The sequence below is a fragment of the Taeniopygia guttata genome, chromosome Z (assembly GCF_048771995.1).
Source record: "Taeniopygia guttata chromosome Z, bTaeGut7.mat, whole genome shotgun sequence".
Lineage (NCBI taxonomy): Eukaryota > Metazoa > Chordata > Aves > Passeriformes > Estrildidae > Taeniopygia > Taeniopygia guttata.
The window spans coordinates 25,475,974-25,489,944 of record NC_133063.1 but is presented as its reverse complement, the minus strand read 5'-3'; the positions used below and the strand labels follow the sequence as shown (position 1 = coordinate 25,489,944).

Below are 13,971 nucleotides of genomic sequence, written 5' to 3'. Positions count from 1 at the left end.
TTTTATTTTATTCTTCAGCTGGTATGGCTCCTACTCATTAGAAAAGAGACTGTTTTTGGTGTTTTGGGGTTTTTTTTAGGCTTTTAGCCAATCCTAGAGTGAAATATTTGTGTGTTTAATTCAGTGAGATCCCTAGGAGCCTAGCCTTAAATTGTACAGGGTAACTTCCCTCCTTGGAAAGCTTTAGGGATGCCAGTATTGTTTGGCCACTGCCCTTGGGTTTCTGGTTGAGTAGTGACTTGCAGGGTCTATAAAGTGCATCTTGAGCATTTAATGAAAATACAGGGTGCAGAGAAATAACAACTGGACAGTTGCATTTGAAGAAGGATTTTTTTTTTCTTTGCAATTTGTTGTTGTGGTTTAAACCCAGCCAGCAGTCAAGGCCCAGGTAGCCAGCCCTTCCTCATTCTCCCACCAGTAGGGTTGGGGAAAGAACTGGAATAATAAAAGCTACATAATTCATGAGTTTAAAGAGTTTAATAGTGAAAGCAAAATTACACACACATACACAAAACAAGCAGAGCAAAGAACAAATTCACTGCTTCCTACCTTAGCTGGCAGGTGCTCAGGCATCCCCAGAAGAGCAGGGCCCCATCACACTTGAGAAGACACTTCTCAATGATTTGAGAAGACAAACACCATCACTGGAAATGTCCTCTCCTTTCTCCTTCTTCCCCTCACTGACTGACTGACTGACTTATCACTGACTGTGATGCCACATGGTCTGGAATATCTCGTTGGTCAGCTAGGGATTACCTGTCCTGGCTGTGTTCCCTCCCAGCCTCCCGGCCTCTTTGCTAGTCTGGCCAGGTAAAAAGCAGAAAAAGCCTTGGCTCTGTGCAATCTCTATTCAGCAATAAGAAAGCCAGCACAAATCCAAAACGTAGTTGCGTTCTAGTCACTGTGAAGAAAATTCTACCCCAGACAAAACCAATATAGTTCTTTTCCATTTTAACACCTGCCTGATGAAAGAGCAAGAAAAAAGATCTGACTTGCTACAAACAAAAACCATTTTGAATGCAGCAAAGACTTTTCCTCAGCTGTATAAGACAAAAATCAAAAGGGATTTGTGTTGCTCTTTGCCCTCTTTGGTTAAGGCTGCCAAATATGGGTAAATATTTCTAAATGGTAGGATTGTTTTCTTTTAAGGTTATTGTCACTTTGTCTGACTACAATGTGTATAGATACATAATGGATGGAATGTTTTTTTTACAAAGGTGATAAGGAAACTTTGCTGCTTTGTCAGCCACACTGGCACCACCTGCTTGGGACCGAAGCTCCTCTGCAGAGGTGGCCCCAGGGAGGTGATGGATGCCCTGCTTCGCTCCCTGCAGGCCCCACACAGTCAGACCACTTCCCTTACTGCCTCAACTTCAGGTTTCCCACATCAGAGTCCCAGACCTCTGGCTCCTTAAAATAATGTGATCATTGTTCAACAACAGAATAACTCCTCAGGCTGGATGAGGAGGGACCCAACAGAAGGACTCCGGTGCTTTTACACCCTCATAGGCTGTGCCTGGGTACATCTGGAGGCTCTTGGCTCCTGCTGTATTCCTAAGTGTCCCTCACGTGGCTGTGCCTCAGGTCTTTGTGTCCTTTAATGTACAAAGGGCTGGCACCAGTTCACGGCCATTTGCCTCTGGCTGGGCCACCTGGAGCTCAACTGCAGCCTGAGCTATGTGCACTGGGTGTATTCCTCAGCAGTTCTCCCTCTGATTAAATGGAGCATACCTGCTAATATATTAAAATGAAAAAAGAAAAGTTTTAAGACATTGTGCCGTTCCATACAGCATTCCTACAAGTAAGAAACATGAATGAAGACTAACACAATTGCCATAGGGCACAAATGATTATCAATGTGAAATCACATATATTTCGGTAAATAAAGGCAGTAATGTTTGGTGGCTCCAAGTTACATAATTATTAGTTGGTATTCTACCTTCTGTTGGTAAATTAAATGATTTTTGCACTTCTTATGCTAATTAGTCCATATACTCAGTCTTTCTGGTCTTTTGGGTTGGTGGGTTTCTTGGGTTGGTGGTTTGTGGTGTTTGCCATATCTCCTTGCCAGAATTGCCTTTTACTCAGTTGGAATTGATTCAACACAGTTGCTGGGTTGGCTTTTTTAGTTTCTTCCTTAACCTAAGAAGTTCTGCCAAATGTCATTGTTGTCTATGAATTCTGTGTTCTTTGTGTCCACTGTCAGGAGTACATTAGTCTCCCTAAGCTTTGTTAACCTTCCCTAGGAGCTGAGGTCATTGAGGCACATCAAGCCCTAAACCTTAATAAGGCAATTATACCAACAAATAATTTATCTTTCTAATACCTGAAAATCACAGATACTCTCTTCATGTCTAAAAAGAGAAGCAGGTGTGTGGTTACCCTCCTAACTCTGGAGCTCAGTCTGGTACTTGAGAACTTCTGTCAATCTGGGCAGCCATTTGGGATTCTTTTTGTAGTGACATAAGTTCCTGCAGCTGTCCGTATTTTCTGTACTTGTCTAGCTGTTGCTTCTCCCTCTGTGAGCTTTATCATGAAACCTAGCTACAGACTACATAGTATGTCAGAACTGGCTTCCCCCCAGTTGACCATATTCTATCAAAATCATCAGTCCCCCACCCCTCTGAAGCAAACTAATTGCAGTAAAAGATTCAGCCATAGGTAGTATTTGTAAAGGAGGTATAGTTTCGTTTTTTCTATAGCTCATGGAAGTATATCTTACAAACAGCCATTTGTCTCCTAATGACATTAAAGATCTTTATGGAAAAAGTTATATGTATTTCTTTTTTCTTTGCAGGTCACTGATGAGCTGTTGGAAAAAATAGCATCAAGAAGCCAGAATATTACTGAAATCAATATTTCTGATTGTCGCAATATATCTGATACAGGAGTATGCATTTTAGCAATTAAATGTCCTGGGCTCTTAAGATATACTGCCTACAGGTGTAAACAGCTTTCTGACACCTCTATTATTGCAGTTGCCTCTCAGTGTCCTCTTCTTCAGAAAGTGCATGTGGGCAATCAAGACAGACTCACTGATGAAGGCCTGAAGCAGGTAACCATCCATTCCACAAATTCCTTCTGTAAACTTAGTATATTTCAGTTTAGCAAGAAGAAAATAACCTTTTGTAATTTAATACAAATTACAAAAAAATTTCTGTTTTAAAAGTTGATGTTTGGAGACTTTTTTTTTGGTGCAGTAAATGCTGCTCTCTGTAGACTGCACATACGTTCTTTATTCTTTTTAATACCTAGTGATTGAATGATTGCTTTTGTAGTTAAACGTGCAGTTTGACATTCTATACTTCACTTCTGTTGTATTCAATATCCTGAGCTTGGTTGCTATTCAAAACCTGTGTTTAAGTAATTCATTTATCTTCATGAACGTTGAAAGTGATTAAGATCTTTATTTGTTGGATGTGCAGGAAGGTTTTGTCAACTCTCAGAGAGTTTTAAAGGAGCATTTAGGACTTAGGGTAAATCAAATAAGTTGTTGAGCATAAAGGTATTGCTAGCTACCTGTACACACAGTAAATAACTTAGTCCTTATGTGCTGCTCTTAGCTCCATTTTGTTGACTTCATTTTGCCACGTGTGTAATTAGAATCTTTCTTGTTTGTGTATGGTGTTTCAAAGCCTGAAAAGAAAGATAAATTTTAATGGGGGGTGGAGAAGCAGAAAAAAAATACTTTCTCCTATCTCTTCATTTTAGTCAAATGCTGTTATTGTTTTTTTTTCACTTTGATTTCATTAATTGCAGCTCGGTTCAAAATGCAGGGAATTGAAAGACATACATTTTGGGCAATGTTACAAGATCTCAGATGAAGGAATGATCATTATAGCTAAAGGCTGTTTGAAGCTGCAAAGAATATATATGCAAGAAAACAAATTAGTAAGTACATAATGATTATATTCTTCCCAAGGCATTTTTTGATTGTCAAAGCTTTCTCTTGTTCTTTATCTTTTAAAAATTTTCATTAGAATTCACTTACTTTTTGCAAGTGAATTGCTTAAAAATGTTCCTGGCTGTGAAAATTGCAGTTCTACTGAGATGGCCCAGAAGGTGATGCAAAGTACAAGTTAAGTGAAATGTATTAACTTCTTGTTTTTAACATGGTATTTCACAAGTAATTTTTTGGGATGTGCGTGGTTTGTATAGGAAAATACTTGCTTCATATGGAATGTTTATTTTGTTTCTATAACTGCAGTTAAAAGTGCAAACAGCTAAAATATTTTTTGGGCTTTGGTTCTTGATTACAAGTGATACATGCTGATAATATTTTCTTGAAATATGTCACTTTCTCATCAGGATGGAGTAGTGTGCCTATGCTAGTAGAAGGAAATTGTTGAGAAGTAACAAAACAATCTTGCATCCTATTCCAAGCAGTCTCCGAAAGGATGGTTTCTAATGTAGAAAGAGAATGGCTTGCATATGGTATGCCATGACACTGTCTTAGGTTTTTTCCTAAATTTCATTTTATTTTTTAAAATTTGTTTCTTGCAGGAAAGTAAAACTTGCTTGCAGTTGAATTTTTAACTGTCAGCTAACATCATGGTTATAACCTTTGTTTCAGAAGTGCTGAATTGGAACAAATAGATTGTGTTTGTAAGAAAACAGCATACCTTGTATTCAAGAATCATTTGATATTTGGCTTCAAAAAACCAAAAAATGGGTAATGCTCAATATTTTTTTTTTAAATATAAACCATTCTCAAATCAACAAAGAAAGAAAAAGGCAGACAGTTCTTGGTTTTGATCAGAACTGTAGAAAGTTGAAAAATAGGGATAGAGATCTAAACTGAGATTTCTGTGTAGTTTAAATGCAGAAAAAGGGCACGTCCCTCCTCTTATATTGAAACACAATCTTGAATACTGTCAAAGCTAGTCCTTCTTACCTTAATACATAAAAAACTTTAAATATGAAAAAGAAAAATAAATGATCTGAGAAATCTGGAAGGAAAAACATCTTCCTTCTCTGGAAAGAGGAAGGTGGGTTAATTAAAATTATCTATCTTTGAAAGGAAGAGGAGAACCTTCAAGATTTGTGTAGCTGCATGTAAAAGATGCCTTAATTATAATTAAGAAAATAGTGTGTTTAAATATCTGCATAAGTGCTTGATCATTGGAAAATATGGAGGCAAGGTATTAACTTATCTTTCCTTGTAGATGCATCATAGACTTCTCATCACTGAAGTTTTTATTCTCTTTACAATGTGAAGTGTAACCTAAGAAGTTGTTATTGCAGCTATTAGCACTTAAAGACTTTGTGGTTTTAGTATCTGAAATGTCATCAAAGTTCCTGGTTGAAATGGAACACAGGAAGTATTTTAATCCTTTCTGAGGCAATCGTGAAATGTGCTCTTAACTTGTATTCTACTTAATTGCTTCATTTTTGAAAACATAACATTGATTTTTAATCACAAATAAGACAAAAATATTTGCTGCCAAATAAATAGGAAATTTCCCTTGATTTTGCCCCTTCTAGTAATTTGTCTAATGACTTACCAAAACTGAAATTTTGCCTAGTTTTTAATTAATTTACTTTCTTTTTTAAGTACCTAATTGTACTTAAATTCCCACCCATTCTTAATTTTTCAGGGGAAAGGAAATGTCTTGGGGCAAATTTGGTGTAGCTCTGTAAAATTAAAATTCAGATTAATAGATCTTCATATGTACAAATGAAGAAAGTTTTGAATCTGTTATGAACTCCAGTGTGTTGAATCCTTAGAAAAAAATAAGACTTGAACAATGTCATTAGATGACAAAGCTGAAGGAGCTGCTGTGCTTTTCCTTTACAAGGGATGAGCGACTTTCAGATCTTGCTGGCAGTGTAGTTTTGTATGATGAACCAAGACAACTTTTAAGAGGTTCTCATTTAGTTGTAAAATAGAAAATTTTACATGCCAAAATAAATTAAATATACAGGGATTGTTTAGTTGTGGAATTACCTTAAAAGGGAGTAATGGTTGGCAAATAGTTTGTCAGATTCTATGGGTTACTTTTCTCCCTTCTAAAAAATCTACTTAATATTTGGTGTGGCATATATTACTTCCTCCTCCTCGGGTGAAGAAGGTGGTTTGGGGAGATATGTGTTGGTGTTTGTGTATTTTCAAAATTAATAAGTATTCATTCTCTGAAAACAAAATATTCAGTGACAAGAAAAGTATACTTGATGTACAAGGGCTTGGTCTGTATATTTGAAGTTCATACATTGTCAGTATGCTAGAAAAAGGACTCCTATCCTCCCCTTTTAAGCAATTGCTGTAGCATCCATGTAAATAATGTAATAGTCTTGTGTTTTGCATTTTCTTGTTTATTCCTTTCTCAGAGGTGCTTGAAATCACGTATGTGACTCTTACAGGCAATTTCTGTTAATTTCAAAAGGTGTAGTGCATTACAGATAGTACATGATGTTTGAGTTTTCATATAGGCTTGTCTCACACTAATGGATTTTGCACTTCAAAAATACATCTAGGCAGAGGCAACCATCAGCTAAATAATGCCTTTGTGAGTGTTACTTTGCAGTAAAATGTGTGTGGATCAGGCAACACAGTTCAGTTGCTTCATCTGTTGCTAAGTAACTCCATTATCAGACTGCTGAGCAGAAGCAGAGAAGGGAGAATTTATGTTCTGATTGTTGAGTATGCTAGACATTTCACAGAAAAATAGACCCTTTCCTATCTTTGAAGTGCTGATTATGTCATGGTAATAAGCAAAAGCTGCAATTAATAAGTGGGACAAAGGATGTAGTAGGAAAAAGTTAATGTTGCATGGCTAACTCAGCAACAGAAGGTTGTTGTTATTTGCATAACTGTTTAGGATTTGTATCTCTTGAAAACATGTTTATTTTTCCTCTGTCCTTTGAATGACAGAAAATTGTATGCTGAGCCTCTTCTCTGAAGCATACTGGCCAAATTGGGAGCCTAGTAAAAAAAAAAAAAGATAACTGTGTTATCTCTCTTGATCTGCCCCCAAGGAGTTTGATGCAATTGAATAATCTCACAGAATTTCAGTGTAAATGGGAGAACAGATTATAGCTCTGTCTAGACAAAACTAGAAAATGTCTTAATTTCTTGGCTGAGTTTAGTTGGATTTCTTATTTTATGGATGTGACTGGTATGGTATGCTATAACTTCTTGCATTATGTGAATGTTCAATTTGAATGAAGCTGGTGTAAGATTAATGGGTTAATTTAATTGTTATCTTTGTACCAATTGCTGTTTTTAATCTTTCCACCTGCCACAAAGGGTACCTAGCTTAGGTGCAAAGTCAGATTACTGTTCCAAACAAACGTGTAATACTCTAGCTGAGACGCAGAGTGGGGGGTACCTCACCTGAATGGCTTTTATTGCAGTAGAAGGTACTGCAATACCTTCTACTGCAATAAAAGTTGCAGTAGAAGTGGAGTCCTAAAATGTTTTAAGGGTTTTGTGAGGTGCAGAACTCAGTGACTACAGTGCACCCAAATGAAAGGGTTATCTCCAGAAGCTTTTGTACAAGCTGTCTGTTTTCCTTATTTCAAATAGAGGAGATCTAGATTTAGGAGCTCAATGTAGAGCTGGAGAAAACCCTTCTCCACTTAACTAAATTGATTTTACACACTATTTTCTTTTTAATTACTTGTCCTTAACTGGGTAACTTAATGGCTACGATCATGACACAATGCTTGCTGAAACTTAACGGGTGATAGTTACAAGTTTGTTCCTTCCTATTCCACCCAGTGTCTATGTGTCTATGGGTTTTTTTTTTTGGTTTTTTTTTTTTTTTTTTTTTTGTGGAGAGCTAGATATAGGTAATGAGAAAGAGCTTCTAAAGATAAAGTGAGGTGGAATTTTAGATATTGTAAGAGAATGACAACATTCCTACCTCTATACTTTGTTCCCTTGCTCTCTTTTCTTTTTTACAAGCTCATTTAAGAGCGGATGTGCTACTGTAGTAGCTGCTATGGCAGCACTTCTTCCTTTCCAATAAAATAACATTGTGAAGTGGATCCTTAAAGGCAAATAATATGTTTGAGGGTTCCCAAATATGTTCATTAAGACAGCTAGCATATAACTTGACCATGTTTCTATTTCTTTGTTAGACTCTTGAGTCTTCAATTTCAAACCAAGTTTTGGCCCAGTTGGCAGTATGCTTGACATGTACTGACACTTTTTAAGTTGTCATCTTAAAGCCACATATTTTAAAGGTGGCTACTTAGCAGGTTTTTAAGATGAGTATTCTGTAAGTGTTCTGCTTACCTTTGCAGTTTGCAGCAGATACGTGTTTAAATTCTAGTTAACTGTGATGCTGTGTTTGATAGAAACTGCAATGCTTATGATATGTAAAAAATATGCTTTAGTTTCAGTAAAAAAAGAATTAAAGTAGACTAAACAGAATATTACAGTTTTGTCACACATTTAAACAGTTAACATATCTTTTACAGCATTGGCTGGAATCAGCTTAGTATAAATGCATAGTAAAAAATAAACTTAATTCTCATATTTTCTGAAAAAACAATATTGTGTAAGCTGATAAAATTACTTTTGTCTTTTAATGATATTCCCCTCCCACTTCTGTTTTTACTTTGGGAACCATTTTCCTTCCTGTTTTGTACCTGTCATCTACGAAACACTTACTTCAGCATTGTGCTTTGTATCACAAACATTGAGAGGAGAGAGTATTTTGCTTTGAGTTTAACCTGGGAAAATGTTTCAGGAAGAAAGTATCATAAGGCATATAAACTGTGCAGTGTCAAATGTTTAGAATGTATGGAAATAGCTTACTTTGTTTCAATAGTAACAGGTAAATTAAAGAAATTTTATGGGAAAAATATTCTAAAGAATGTAATTTCCCTGTCCTTTTTCATCCCCCACAATGTATTCCATATGCTGTTTCTCTTTTTACATGCAGTTGCTGAAAACTGTTCTTCTGCTTGAAGAAATTTTAGAAAAATGATTGATTTCTCATGTTTCTACAGGCATACTTTCCCAAAATACTTTTGAACCACTTTATTTCATTGTTTGAGGTTTTGAAAAGAACTGTAGTTGTTCCAGACTTTCCCTTTTAATTACTATTTTTACAATTAAACCCCCATGTTCAGAAGGTTTTCTTTGCAGACACAGGCATCTCCTTCTCTTTCAGACATGACCTAGGTTTCCTGCAGTAGAATCTCAGACACTGGATTTATAAAAATAATGGGTTTAATAGAGATAGAGCATCAGGTCAGCAAAGATTGGGTGCCTTCAAAGAGAGACTCAGAACAAAGAAAACCCCAGGCAATTATACCTTTATGACTTATGCCTCCACCTCTCACACACTCGTGTCATGCCTTGATCTAGTGGTGATTTTTGGTTTGTGGTCTTCTAGCACTTTCCGGGTTTCTTTCTCCATGTCCAGCACACAGGCAGGCCCTTGATTTCTTGTGTCATTGAGTTAGTTGCAGCTTCTGCTGATAACTGTAGCCTCCTTATTTTCTGTTCTTTTTCAGGTGCACCTGCACACTGGCAGAGGATGGAAAGCTAAAAAGCTACTAGTCTTAATATAATAAACATTGCCTGGCAACAACCAAAATTTCACTATGTTATCAATATTCTTTTCATATTAAAGTTAAAACACAGCACTGTACAAGTTTTTAGGAAGATGACTAAGCAAATTAATTATTCTGGCTGAAAGCATATATGGGTCTAAGTTCACAGATTCTGGCCTGAGGCTTCAGCAAATCCAGCTATTGTTGCTAAGCAAGGAGCACATTAAATCTCACAGCTTTGAAACTTAATGTCGCTCATCCTACTTAGGACTTGTTTATGCTGAATGACTAGCATCTCTCAATAATTAGTTACTTGCTTAAAGTTTATATGCATATTGAGGAAGATTCTGGAGTCATGGAATGGTTTGGGTTGGAGGGGATCTTAAAGAGGTGTGATCCCAACCCCACTACCACTACACCAGTAGGCCAGGTGGCTCAAAGCCCCATGCAACTGTCCCCTTCCAGGCATGGGGCAGTCCTCAGCATTTCTGGATAACCTGGTCCAGTGCCTCACCACCCTCACAGTAAAGGACTCTGAGACGTATACATACTGAGGTGGATTTCTCTCTTGTGTACACTTTATATCATAGCTTTGGATTATGATATTTCATCTAATGTCAAGTACTAAATTAGAGATTTTTAAAGCAAAATCCTTATGCAGATAGCATACTGGTAGTATGCGCTAGTAATGATGTAGTCTCTCTTGTATTTTAGTTTCTCAAACGCTTTACATACACACCAGAACAACCTAATGTACCATAAAAGTAAGGTTCAGCATTTTACAAATCTGTTTAACAGCTATACTGATACTAAGATGAGGTGTGGGAAGTCATGCTTTCATGATAACTGCATGAGACATCAGTCTGGTAGTAAAAGTGCTATGGAAAAGTTTGTCTTTTGACAAGCTCTTCTGAAACATTTACTTTATTAATTTTTTTAACAAAATAAAATGATTCAGTCAATTCTTAGAAACCTTAGAGTTCAGTTTTTTTTGTCTTTCATCTTTTCTTGTTTAGATCCGTTGCATTTTGACCTGGGCAGTTTCTGTAATGTGTTCCTGCAGTGAAATGTTTATGCCAAGTTGGATGTTAATAGAAGGGAAAAAGGCAAAACTTGTGTACATGTGCATAAATCAGCTACATGTATCTTCCGTTGAGGCATTAGAGCCACAGTGCAGACTTCAGTTTTCACTATAACTTTCTGTGAGTAGTGTCAGTAAACACGATGTGGTTTTGTCACCCTTAGGTGGCGACATTGACTTTGTAGTGGTGATGAGCTCCTGGCCCAAGCTGTGGGGAATTGCCAATGCACGGCAGATAATTTCTGAGTATCGTGCTGGTTCCACACACCCTGTGTTCCCTTCAGCTATCAGAGTAATTCGTAAGTGTCTCAGTAAGGTCAGCTGTAGGTTTCACCACTTTCTGCTTCTTTTCTCCTGTTTCTTTTTAGACAGGTACTGCATTTCGATGCTGTGTGTTTATTTGACATGTGCAGTATGTGTGTGTACACATTTAAAAGCCACCAACAGCTGGAGTTGTAACCTGTATTGCTGCATTAATTAGACTTTTTGACTTTTGTCAGGTTACATGTGGTTGAGGATTGGCTGTACCTACTCTACTGTTTAAAAAACTTCCTGTTTTAACATTGATATAAAATTAGGTGTTATACCACTTAAAACATTTCTTTGAGCTGTAATTAGTTACCATTTTAATGAACATTTTATGTATAAAAGTGTGTAGTACATATACTGTAGATTAATGCAATAACAAAGAATTGAGTGATGGAATGAATGAGTGGAAAAGTGGGTTATGCCGAACTTTTTTCTACTTTTTGGTCAGCATTATAAGGTGGTCATTCATTTGATACTTGCAGATGAATGTATTTTGCATATCATTTTAATAAAGATTAAATGCATTTACTTATACATTCATGTGACATCTTTTTATGCCTGTGCATTAATGGTTTGCATGTTAGTGTTGTACATCAAACTTAGGAAGAACTGTAACAAATAATGTTCTCAGTGTTGAAGATGCTGGTATTGAATGTCCAAATTGATGGAGGTAATGCAAAAATCCTAAATGCAATATACAAGCAAATTTCAGCAAGTTGTGAGTTTCAGATTTTGAGTTAGAATGTAGATACTTCCACTTTTTTGTTTCTTTTGTGTGCTTTTTGGCTGCTCTTGTTGAATAAGTTATTTGAGATTTTAATTAAAAACTTGATGACCAGGAATTGATAGCTGAATATGGAGCCTTTTTAGTTGTTTGAAATACCCGTATTTAGTTGCCCTTTGGGATCACTAGTATTACAGTTTTTTAGTCACAAACCAAAGTCAATGATACTAGAGTGAAAAATCCTTCCACTAAAATATAGGCTGCTGGATATTAAAGTTACCTAAATGGAGCTGAAATTTCTGTAGTTTGTTTGTTTTCTTGTTGGGGGTTTTGTTTGTTTACTTGTTTCAATCTGGTGGTATCTTGTGTCAAAGAGACGACTGGCAAACTCCAGATGAATCACTTGTAGCTTCTTCATCTGTTAAGTTGGTATCTTGACTCATGTTGTACTTTTTAAGATTCTTCATCCATTCAGTAAGGATAGTAATAAATCAAAAGTGATAATATTTCTCCCAGTGAGCTGTGATGCTTACTGAAAGAGATCGTAAGTATGATGCTGTGAAGCAAATCCCTTAAAACTGTCAGTATCATTATTTTAAAATACTAGTAATTTGCATCAATCAAAGATAATACAAATACATTTTTATTTGTATGTGACAGAGGCAAGATTATGTAAAAGTAATGAATGACAGGCAGGCATCTTAATTTATATTACTTCTTTCCAGCAAATTCCAGTTGAACTTTTTTATCTTTATGAAGTTAGAAGAATGAACTTGTCAAATTTCTGAAGCTGTGGGAAAACACTTCTGTTTCCCAAAGAACTCCACTGTAGTTTACATAGGTTACAGTTTTCAGTATGAGAGGTCAGATAATTAGGGTACAAGTTGTACAGATGTCTCCATTCCCTCTTCTCATCTGTCTATAGTGACCAATACCTGGGAGCACATATATACATGTGTGCTCTCTGTGGGTATCTGGAGGTGCTCTTCTAGGTAGTTGTATTGTCCAAAAAAAAAAAGTTACATTGTTGGTAAACAATATTACAGGGCAAATTGAATAGGCATGGAGACTGAACTGCTGAAACCATCCTTAATACTATCTTTTTTGAGTCAAGGTTAAATTCTTACAAGTTTTGAATTGCAACATCAGTCCCCCTGGTGGATAAATTTTTACATTTATACTTGGATTTACGCTTAAATTGCAAATTTATCATTCATACTCACTTCATGCACTTTCCTCCTAGGAATTACAATGTTATTTATTTTAGAATTTGCTATGGCCTTTCCACTGTCATTGTTTTTTTAATCCAGAATGATAATAAAAAACTGTGTTTGTCTGAATTTTAGACATAGGTACTGTTGTAGTTATTGTAGCTAATTTTGAACATCGTATTCTGCTTTTCAGACCTATGTTTAGCTTTGCCCCAGTATTTGTATCTGAGGCTTTTCCTAAAAATTGTCTTGCTGAGGTGATCCTCAGACACCAACTTGTGGTTGTCTCCATTTGGTCTTCTTGTTCCATTACATCCAAATTTGTTTTTTTTGTTTTTTTTCAGGTTTTGGTGTTTTTTTTTGTTTGTTTTTTTTTTGTCTCTCTGGGTATTGTAGATTATTCTGTCATTATACAATTAAATTACAGTTTTCTAAAACAGCAAAATTATTTTTAATTCTTTCAAGTTTTTTGAAATTTATATATATATATATATATATATATGTGTGTGTGTGTATATGTACGTATGTATCTGTGTATTTTTGCCGTTCCCATACTGATTCTCCTCCCCATCTCATTGTGGGTAGTGAGCTGCTGCCTGGGGTTAAACCATGGCAATGGAGAAGGTTGTGCTGGTGTTCCCTCTCATACCATCTTGGTAAAATTACAAATATGCTTTAAAAATATTTTCTATCTGAAACATCAAAATGTAAATTAGAAAAAAAAAAATCTAGATTACAAGATCATTAAAAAGGTCAAATATGATTGGGAAGTACTTATTTTAAAATATTTTTCTTATACATAGAGAAACAAACACAAGACCTCAAAGGGTAAGGTTTTCCTAAAGTATTTTTATTTTCCTCACTCCCAAAACAAAAAACTACTGGATTTGGTAAATGGGTCAGTGGGCCAACTTTATTGTGGGTGAGTGTGCATTGCCGGCAGAAGTTTTCCAGAAGTCGTTCTGGGACTGCTTCCACGGGCTGCATTTTTGCAGTAGTGACCACATGTGGTGCTGCTGCTGGGGGTGTAGCTGTGCCTCTGCCATGGCCTCCCTCATTAACACACGAGCCCTGTGCCCAGAGGATTTGTTGGTAGGCCTTGTGTGTATGGAGCTGTCACCCTGCTGATGCTGTCTGTG

At 36.3% G+C, this 13,971-nt stretch overlaps 1 protein-coding gene across 1 annotated transcript in view; it reads left to right on the top strand.

Annotated features, from left to right (window-relative positions):
• FBXL17 (F-box and leucine rich repeat protein 17) overlaps nucleotides 1-13,971 on the top strand; it is a 282,018-nt gene that overhangs the window by 16,444 nt on the left and 251,603 nt on the right. The window contains exons 3-4 of the mRNA XM_030258953.4: nucleotides 2,798-3,055; nucleotides 3,760-3,891. Of these exons, the coding sequence (XP_030114813.3) occupies nucleotides 2,798-3,055; nucleotides 3,760-3,891 (390 nt within the window). The remainder of the gene's footprint in view (nucleotides 1-2,797; nucleotides 3,056-3,759; nucleotides 3,892-13,971) is intronic.